We start from the raw sequence: 10436 nt of genomic DNA, 5'->3' as shown, positions 1-10436 counted from the left end.
AGTGGGACAAATACTAATACTCCAGCGGTAGAAGACTTCCTTCCATAAACATGGATGTTTCATTTATTTAATCTCCTGAGTATTTAATTACTCTCAGTGAGCCTTACAGTCATCAACATCTGAGTTATGTACTTAAGTTGTTACTTTTAAGCAGTGGTTCTCAAGCTATGGATCTAGACCCCTCTGGGGTCAAATGACACATCTCACAGGGTCACCTAAGACCATCAGAAAACCATATTTTACATTAGTTCATAACAGTAGAAAAATTACAGTTAAGAAGTAGCATTAAAAACAGTTTTATGGTTGGGGTCAGTACAACATGAAAAACCATGTTAAAGAGTCATAGCACTGGAGGTTGAAAACCACTGTTTTAAGGCTTACTATATGCATCTTATTGGATCTGCTCCAGATTAATGCTAATTTTCTGGTAGGTATAGAAATATTCCTATGAAGTAGCCATCTTTTATGTAATTCTGATATACTTGTGTGTGTGTATATATATATGTTATATATATATTATATATATAATATATAATCTGCAAATGATATAACAAACCAACAATAATTATAGTTACACTTTCATCATCTTAAGAAGCCATGTAAAGAAGAATAAGCTTATGATACTTTTTATTTGCTTATTTATTATCACTTCTGGTCTTTTGATTTGTTCTTGTGATTCCAGCTACCATCTGGAGTCACTTCAGTACAATACAGCTTTGTTCCCTTCACCTTTGTGTGGGTCTGCACAAAACACTGTATTTATATATACTATTTGCTCACCATAACATTACAGACATTCTGTTTTACACAGATGCTTTTAAAAATCCCTAAAGGGGACCACATGATGGTCCAGCTGGTAAAGCACTTAGAAAAAAAGCCTGTCAGTTTGAATCAGATCCTAAGAGCCCATGGTAAAGGGACACCAACTATTAAAAGCTAAGAGAATGAGAGAAACTCTTGAAGGTAGCCAGAGAAAACTGAGTGAACTGAGAAATGTAAACGCTCCTAAGAAGACGGCCCTCACCTCACTGCCTAATGTTCTTTACTGTGCCTGTTTACTGGGGAGCTCTCTACACATTCCACCATTTCACTTCTCTAACTGAATTCCGAAATTTTTTCAGTAAATATTTTTCTCATTATGTACTCTTGGGGATAAAAAAATGTGCTTATTTTTAAAAATAATTCTGGTAAGTTTTCATTGGTGTGCTAGTTTCTAGAGCTCCATATACTATCATGGCTGCCAAATGAACTTACTGGCATGATCAGATGAGAAATAATGCACCCCCACTCTACAATTCCACTGTTCTTATCACCCGAGGCAGGTACCCTAAAAAGTAACATAAAGATCACCTAGAAGATAGCCAGGAAGATGGCCAAACCAAATAAGTAAAGGCACTTGCTGGCACGACTGATGACCTGAGTACTCTAGCCTGGAACCTACTGGAAAGCTAAATGTGCCAGAATGTTCAGTAAGCCCAGTGCTCCCAAGGAGCACTAAGAGGTAGAGACAGGAGGACCAGCAAAGGCTGGCAGTGCACAACACAAGTCCCTAACAAGGTGGGGAGTGAAGCCACCACTCCAGGAACCAGGCTGGAGAGTCTCCATCTCAGGTCTTGCCACATGTGTCATGTCCATTCCCACGTGCACATGTGGGCACATGAGCGTGCGTGCGCATGCGCGCACACACACACACACACACACACACACACACACACACCCACACACACACACGGTAACTGTTTTTAAAGATCACATAAAGATCCTAAATTAGAAGCGCTTTTCCGTCCTTTTCCCTAGATTCATCCCTTCAATTAGATTATCTAGCAAAACATTGACAGTGAAAGGTACAGTCTGGAATAAAACTCAAATTGTTTGATTTGTACTATGGCTAGGCATTCATTCTGCCTAACAGTTAAGATCTGTGCTAGGGTCCTGCTAGACAGAGCTTTGAAAAAAACCTGAGTTATTGTGTGTGCATGTTTGAATGGATTAAAATATTTAAAGCCATCATCTGTAGGGTGAGGGGCACACAAATCTTGCATATACTAGAAAAGCAATCTACAGCTTGAGGAGGGAGGGAGGGATGGAGGGAGGGAGGGAGGGGGGAAAAGATAAGGAAGGAAGGGCGCTGAAAGCCTTGGCTAGGCTAGAGAACCATTCTACAACTAAACCTTCTCCAGCCTGAAAGATTATGTTTGAAGAGACTATTTCAGAGTGAGCAACTGTATTGTACTATTACCTATGTGTTTTCTTTAGGTAAAGGCATCACATAAATTTTGATTCAAATTTACAAGCCATATAAGCTTTTTTTAAAAAATAAAAATAAAGTTTAAACAATTTCAGAGTAAAAGCAAAGGCTTCAGAACAAGCATCCATGCTCGAGCTATGCTACCTACAAGTGGACTCAAAGCCAAGATTAACAATTCTGCCTTGGGCACATTTCCCTTCAAGAAAGGTAATACACACATCACCACTTGTTTTTCTATAGTCCGCAGTGACAAGCGCCAGCACTTAATGTATCTGTAACTGAGGAGGCACCAAATCAAATGGCCAGAGGTCAACAGCCAGCCAGAAATCTAAGCCTAACATGGGTCCCAGAACAAGGACCACGGAGAAAATGTGTGGGTTATAGATGCACTAATATGCTGGGCAGATCCAAGTCTAAAGGGAAAAACCTAAACAACTGATATATCTGAATAGCACAGTGGACTTTTGTATTCAGATACATTTACTCCACTATCAAACTGGCTTAAGTATACTATTCCTAATTTAATATAGTAATCAAGAAGTTTTCAATTTTAGGGAAAAAAAAAACAATTAAAAATGAGAAAGCATTGCTTACTATTTATGCCCCCCAATCACACTATTCTAAAATACAATTGTATTATACTGTGTTATTAAATAATTATGGTCTTAAATCAGTTCAATCTATTATAATCCAAAAGTTTACAAAAAAATAAAAAATAAAAAAGCCTACTCCACAGCATTAATAGTCAAGCAGCAAGTTTAGTGGATTTCCTTGTGCACGTTTTCTGCATAGTTTTATCAGAATTGCAAACTGTGATCACTCCCAGATGTACTTTTTGTATCTTGCTTCCTCAGTGAACAACACTGCAAGTTGTAGTCTGCAATTCTGATGTGTGACTAGAATAATATAAAACACAAAGCCACACGATACGCTCCAGTCCAGGAATTCTAGCCTCCACTCAGCTTCCCAGCTCCTTCCCTCATCCTAACCAGCATTAATGTAGGTGCCTCTACGGTGCTGGGAGCTAGTCACTAGGAGAAGTCACCCAGGCTTCCTGTGCCCATGAAGAGCTCACAGCTTCAACTCAGCCACTGACCCACCACACTTAAGAGAAGTGAGTCTACAGTCTGAAACATGCTTGCAGTTGAAGATTGTTAATGCTCACTGTACTGAGGAACATGATGTTATACACAGGAGACTTGCCCATAGGTGAGAACGCTAATTCTTAGTCACAGGTCAAGGGGGATCAAACATTTTACTCCTCTCTCCACCCCGAAGGGACAGAGGATTGAACCAGAGCCTCACACATGCAAGGACAAACTGTGTCCCTGAGCTGTGAGCCAACCCCAATTCATTTTGTGACATGTCTTTTCCAAATTGTTATTGCAATACTCTTCACTGCTTTCGGATGCTTTGTGTTAAAAACCACAATAAGAGCCCTAACTATCTCAAAATGTGGGTTTCCAGATTATTCACCATTTGCCTTTCCCCATCCCACAGATTTGCATGTACATCTGTGTATGCGCTGACAGGTCATCTCCATCCACCACTGAGGGGAGGATGTAAAGCGAGTGGTGCTTCTACCCGATCTCCATGACTCACATGCACCTGTCACAATCTGCATCATGCACACAACCATTAGAACTGCATCTCACTTTATCCTTAAGAAAAACACATACCTCCCCTTTGCTAGCTCCCAACTTAAGCCTGACTCTTTTTCCCCCAAAGATTTATTTACTTTATGTATATGAATGCACTGTAGCTGTCTTCAGACACACCAGAAGAGGGTATCAGATCCCATCACAGATGGTTGTGAGCCACCATTGTGGTTGCTGGAATTGACTCAGGACCTCTGGAAGAGCAGTCAGTGCTCTTAACTGCTGAGCCATCTCTCCAGCCCTAAGCCTGACTCTTAAATAGTATCTCAACAGTGATGAAATATGAGATAAAACAAGGTATCAGATCATAATTTTAAGTATTCCAAAATAAATTTCAAAAGGTAATGAGACAGAGCTACAGAGCAGTGGGGACTGAAGAACTATGCACAATGAAGAATCCTTTCTGCATGAGGCTTCGCCACATTCTAGCAGTGTGAGCAGAAACCTCAGTTTTCTCACTGTAAAATCCCCACCGCAGTGAATGGCACTAGAGGGAGAAGCAAACCTCTATAAAACTGAAAATCATGGCAGAAGTGTCAGGGACCAGATCCAAGATAACTTGTTGCCCCATGCAGAGAGGTGCCACTGTCCCTTATTCTAGGTTGTCACAGCACAGCGCTGGGTTGTTCTCTTTTATAGATAAGAAAGGTATTATGGGTGGATGTTTGGTTGATGTTTTCTAGCACAGCACTGTACTTTATGAAAGTGAGGGAAGTCTTGATGTTATGGGGTAGCGACTTGGCAGGAGGCTCCAGAACAATGGTTCTCAACTTTCCTAACGCTATGACCCTTTAATGCAGCTCCTCATGTTGTGGTGACCCCAGCCACAAAGTTACCTTCGTTACTACTTCATAACTGTAATTTTCCTACTGTTTTGAGTCATAATACAAAAAAGTCTGTGTTTTCTGAGGGTCTTCCAGGTTGAGAGCCGCTGCTCTGGAAGCACATTCAGGACAGTCGATACAAGGACAGCAAAATAATCTGTATAGTAATTTGATTCCTTACATTTTCACACTGGGCTCATTGCAGAAGTGCCTACTACTCTGTCTCCGCAGAGAACTTTTACAGTTGTGAGCACAGGGCTGTCCTGCAGTTTCCCTGTCAGTGTCTGAAAGGCACCAGAGGCATCAGAGTGTCACTAGTGGTTTTAACCCTTGGAGACCGAAATGGATTTGTTTGCTGATGTTTTGCATTCACGAAGATTACCTACCAGGTCCCTAATGACACTTGTTTATAACAGACCTCCCAGGAAGCAGGAACCTACACACAAACTGAAATAAACACCAGTGCAGAAGTTACTCTCTCCAGAGATCTGAAAGTAGCAGAGGGCAATCTCCACACCAACCATCCAAACAAGCTCTGCATCAGAGCAATTAGGAAACTGTCTCTGCACTAAACACACAGGGCTGTCTTCATCACTGCCGACAGCACGGCTGACAGCATGGCATCAGCTCTACAGAGTGGTCACATCATAACAGGCAACAGAGGCAATGGAGCAACCATTTAAAGTATGTGTGAAGCTGTGTATTTATATGTAAATACTAAGAAGAGGAGGAACTCTGAGCATCTGGGAACTGTGTGTGTGTGTCAGAGCAATGTTGCTGGACTCAAACCCATGAAGACAGTAAGCAGGGAGAGTGGTTAGCCGATGCTGGGCTTTTGTCCCATCTTACAGAAATACAGAAAACACACACTCAGATAACTAATATAGGAAAAGTCCCCTCTCCAATGACATTGAGATGAGATAAAGCATCTGTATTCGGGTTTTTATTATGTGCATGAATGTATGTGCAGGTGTGTGTGCATGTGTACATGTTTGTATTCCAGGGATCCTTCAGTCTTTCTCTTCCCAGTACAGGAATTACAAACAGTGTCACTGTGCCTGACGTTTTTCTGTGGTTTTATTGACTGAACTGGAGTCCTGATGGTGAGGCAAACACTCTACCAACTGGATGCTCTTCTATTCTTAATGTACTTATTATGATGAGTAAAAGTGCTATCCAAGATTCTGAAGTTTGACCCCTAATATAGCAAGACTGTAACAAACAGAGGATGGGTTCTCCCAATCAAACACACAGCAGCTGCCTTCATAGCTTGAATGCCTATCACGAGTCTGTCATTCCACTGCCTGCGTTAATATCTTACTTGGTTTTTTCCAACAGTACATAATAGAATTTTTCTCTTTTTACTACCACCTAGTATTCTATTATGTCAATGTGCTACTGTTTCTTCCCAATATACCTTAGCTGGTTGTTTCCAATCATTTGCTCTTAATGTATGTTTTGATGAAAAAAAGTATTCACTTGGGTTCAATCTAAACAAAACAGATCCCCAAAAGGGACAGACACACTTTGGTCAAAGGGCAAAAGGCACCTTAATTTTAATAGCTAACTACCAGTTTGTCCTTCACAGATACTGTGTCATTCTGTATGAAGATCATCTAGAGATGTACATATGCTTGGTGTCTACTTCCCAGCTTCTGACTCATTAGATAAGGAACTGTTCCTAAGAAGGGAGGTTTGAAAGCTCTCCGAAAAACATATTCGTTCAACAAATCTCTACTGTAAAAGGTATCTTTTGTCTTACTGATACTGTCCAAATGCAAACGTAAGTATTCTTTCCACTCCATGGCACTCATTTAGTAGACTTCCTGAGTGTTCATCATGAGCTCAGCACTGCAGAGGTGATGAGCAGAGATGAGCAACAATGTCGATCAGCACAAGTCCTAGCGGTTTATCATGGAGAGGACTTAACAGAGGAAAACTAGACATAAAGAGAGTGTCTGAACAGGTAACTGCCAACACTTCATACATAAAACACAAGGGAAATAGAAATTACAGCTGCAGAAGCATGCAGAGATCAGATCACTGTCACTACTATGCCACCCTGTCAGCACAGGCAGTCATGGGAAGATTTTCAGGTCAAGAATGACATAGCTGGACTGGTGCCTTAGATGTGTGGACAAGCAACTAGAACCTCACATCCCACACAGTGAGAGGAGGACAGCTCAAAACTAACGTAGCACTGGGCAGTGGGGGTGCAGCCTTTCACTCGCACTATGGATAGGCAGAGGCAAGCTGAGCTCTGAGTTTGAGGCCAGCCTGGTCTATAGAGTTATGGTACAGCCAGGACTACACAGAGAAACCCTGTCTCAAAAACAACAACAACACAACACACTTATGCAGTAATACAGACAAAGGTCTGAATTAGGAGAATAACTCTTAGGAGATAAAGAGAAGCAGGCACAGAGACTGGATACAGAGAGGTAAATGGACATATATAAGGTTATCAATCCACTACCAGCATCTAAGCCTGAGACTACATACTGACTCAGCCATAGTCTTATCCTGGAATCTGTGAGGCTGGGATAGAGGTACAGAATCCAAAAAAACAAAAAGGCAGGACCGGTTTATCCTCCTTAACGTGATCTTTTAACATACCAAGTAAGGCAGCCATCAGCAATGCCAACAGGCAAGAATACATTAAGTAGTCGTGCTTCTGATGCACCCTCTCATGTGTGAGTGTCTTGATCCCATGCTCCTGTGACTCTGAAGGTAGCTAGTAACCTAGGGAAGCGTACCTGCATAAGTAAGACAGTGCTGAGAAGAGCATGTGGCTGAGGGGCAGCCGTAGGAAGAGCTGCTTTCCACAGACTTAGCACAGCTTTACATTAGCCTGGCATTTTGCACAACCTGGAATTCTGCCACCAAAAAAGGGCATCCTTTTAGCAGTAAGCAAGTCTAGTGATTGTCCCACTGAACCCTTCCCCAACTCATGTAAGCCCAGGGGCTCTGCGGGATGAACAGGAGGGATTGTGTATAACCCATCCTAAATCTTACACCTCTCTTTCTTCTCAGGAAGCCCAAAAAACTTAACTGAAACCCAAAACCAACAACCATCAGATGAAAACAAGCCCACTGCTTAACCACCCAGGAGTACCCCCACACACACACACCCCAAACCTTACCTTTCTTTTATCTTCATCTGCTGATTCAAATTTGAAAGTAGCCCTATGCTGAGGAGGCAAAAAGGAAATATTGTCATTTTAATATATAAGCTTTAAAGATTTCTAAACAAAATATATAATTTTTAGTAAATATTGTTCTCTCATCTCAATATACTTATTAAAGTAAGACAGACGTATAAGTAAATAAATGAAAAGCCACATGAAAAGATTATGGCAGAAATACAATGGGAGAAGAGAGAATTAAGACAGCAACTACCCAAAGAGGTGGAATGGTTAGCGCAAGGCACGGGATGTCTGAGTGTACTCTGAGGGATAATGAGGAGTTTGCTACAGGTGTGTGAACTTCTGTGACACACTTGTGAAGCTGGCAGCTGAGACTGAAGCATGGGACATATTTGGGAATGGCACCTGAGAACTGGAGAATGGAAGCACAGACCGAACTGAGATTTGGAAAGGCCTTTCGGTGTGCTAGGATTTTCTTTTTGCATTCCATAAGAAATCATCAGAGAACTACAGAGAAAGACAACCTGCAAAAAGGCTCCCTCACTTACTAGTTATGACTTCAAGCTAGTAAACTGTGCCTGGATTCCTCTTATGAAAACAAAGTAATTCTTAGCTCAGAGGGGGATTGTGAGGGTTCTCACAATTATGGCACATAAACTATCTCACTACCTGGCAAGTGGTAAACAGTCTACATTAGGATGCTGCTGCTGCTGCTGCTGCTGCTAATGATATTAAGAAAAATTAACTGGAAGGGAGGAAGGTGTCGTGGCTCCCCAGAAATGATTGGCCAGAGTGTATGCTTTCCACTGTGTAGCAGAGCAGAGGCAAATGGGTAGAATAACTGGCTTGCTTGCATGGGGAGGTCACAAAGGTGGTCACAAACCTGGAGCACAGAATTACTCTCACATTCTCTCTCAGAGAGCTTGTGTTCTCTAAATCAATCCCACCTGAGCCTTCCTGAGGCAAACCAATGAGCCACTCCTCCGCATGCTCTACGTTCCTGTTTATCTCATTGTCCACACTGACCAGCAGGACTGGCCACCCACCACAAGAAAAGGACATTAAGTGTGAAAGACAGCATCGTTTGGTGGTTCTGTTTTGCAGCTTTGTAGGAACAGTTTTTGAAATGAAAGGAGCTGTAGAAATGTTGGGAGGGAGATAGTTCGGAGGTAAGGAACAGTTAAGGGGAAAACAAGAAGGTAAGAGATAAGGTCATTCAAGGAAACCTCAGGGAGGCGAACGAACCAACTGGAACTAGGGTTGCAGAGAGAAGGGACGGACTTAAAACTTTACATCCGAATGATAACAGGCTACAGATGACCAGGGAAGACCAGGATGGAGTGATGAACAGCGTGAGTATTTTGTGCAGTAGCTCATAGGCCAGCTCAAGGAGAGCAAGACTGAAGGCAGAAAGCCCTGTGAGGACTGGACATGCCAAGCTGGCAGATACTGCCTCAAGCAGTACCATCTGACACAAGCCTTTAAAGGGAGAGTGATGGCAACACAGACTAGAAGCCATAAAAATATTTACCCCATTTGACCCAGAACTCCTACTCCTATTATTTATTTTAATGGAGTCATGTAGAATGAAAGGAAAAATTATATACATAAGCATAGTCACAACAGTGTCTTCTAATATAGTAAAAGAGGCAAGCTGAATGTAAAACGTTATAATTCACAATATTCTATTGAACATATACCCATCTGATAAAACATTATATAGCAACTAAAAGAAAGGTGACTCATCAGGATTATTTTATAGTAAAAGATCTTTGGAATAAAGGATGAAGAAAGAATAAATGAACAAGGAAGGAAGGAAAGGAGAGGAAAGAGGAAGAGGAGGGGGTCATAAATCTGAGGGCTATTTACTTAGGAATTCACAGACCCAAGGTTCACTGAAACTCAGTTCTAAAGATAAGGAGGAAGCGAGCTAATAATGTTCTCTGTGGAAGTTCAGTAAAGACGCCCTACAAATGAAAATAATTGTACTTAGAAACCAAAACATCTTAGTTTTGCCATTCTATATAAAATGATACTTCTGTAAATTATTTGGAATAAATGTGTCTAGTTGTTAAAACTTAATATTTTTCCTAAAAATATTTGTTGGCATTTACAAAGAAAGGACAGGAAAAAGGTAATTTTGGGGGGAAAGATACTCAGTAAGTTACAAAAATATCTTCTAAGCATTTCCAATATAGAATTACTCTTTTTAGAATAGTATCAAAAGCTAGCTTTTCATTTTTTCTGTTGCTTTTTCACTGCAGGTCTGATCATAAAATAATTTTAAATAATAAATTTAAAATAATAATAAAAAGTAACATTTTACAAGTAAAAGTTTTCAAAGCCCATCTAGGCACCATGAAAGCTTATTTAGAAAATATACTAGCATCCATATGCACTAGAAATTACCTCAAAACTCATTTGTACCCAGCAAATGCTGGGGTCTATAAGGCTAGCTTCATTTATCCAAGCTAGATCAGACCTAACATGCTCCCTGCCTCTCCTTCCACCACTTTTTAAAGACTTAATTTTTTGAGCCAGGGCTTTCTGAGTGTCCCAG

General features: G+C 41.0%; 1 protein-coding gene and 1 long non-coding RNA gene across 13 annotated transcripts in view; one reads left to right on the top strand and one right to left on the bottom strand.

Moving 5' to 3' along the window:
• The window catches only part of Ric8b (RIC8 guanine nucleotide exchange factor B), a 97825-nt gene that overhangs the window by 82173 nt on the left and 5216 nt on the right, over positions 1-10436 (bottom strand). For 9 of the 11 annotated variants that reach the window (XR_013106256.1, XR_013106253.1, XR_013106254.1 and 6 more), the window contains one exon: positions 7874-7921. The exons of the other annotated variants lie outside the window; for them this stretch is intronic. Coding sequence is in view for 3 of the 9 variants with exons in the window: in XM_076919788.1 (XP_076775903.1) it covers positions 7874-7921 (48 nt within the window). In the remaining 6 variants the exon portion in view is untranslated. Of the gene's footprint in view, positions 1-7873; positions 7922-10436 lie in introns of those variants that run through there. 11 annotated transcript variants of the gene reach the window in all.
• On the top strand, positions 5214-9958 carry LOC143435987 (uncharacterized). Of its 2 annotated transcripts, none has more exons than XR_013106259.1 (3): positions 5214-5414; positions 6319-6513; positions 7764-9958. It is a non-coding gene; the product is annotated as an uncharacterized LOC143435987 (long non-coding RNA). The 2 variants fall into 2 exon arrangements; XR_013106258.1 differs by having other exon boundaries at positions 5220-5414; positions 6319-6476.

This window comes from Arvicanthis niloticus, chromosome 22 (assembly GCF_011762505.2).
Source record: "Arvicanthis niloticus isolate mArvNil1 chromosome 22, mArvNil1.pat.X, whole genome shotgun sequence".
Lineage (NCBI taxonomy): Eukaryota > Metazoa > Chordata > Mammalia > Rodentia > Muridae > Arvicanthis > Arvicanthis niloticus.
Note: the sequence above shows the minus strand (reverse complement) of the source record. Positions and strands in the feature narration are given on the sequence as shown.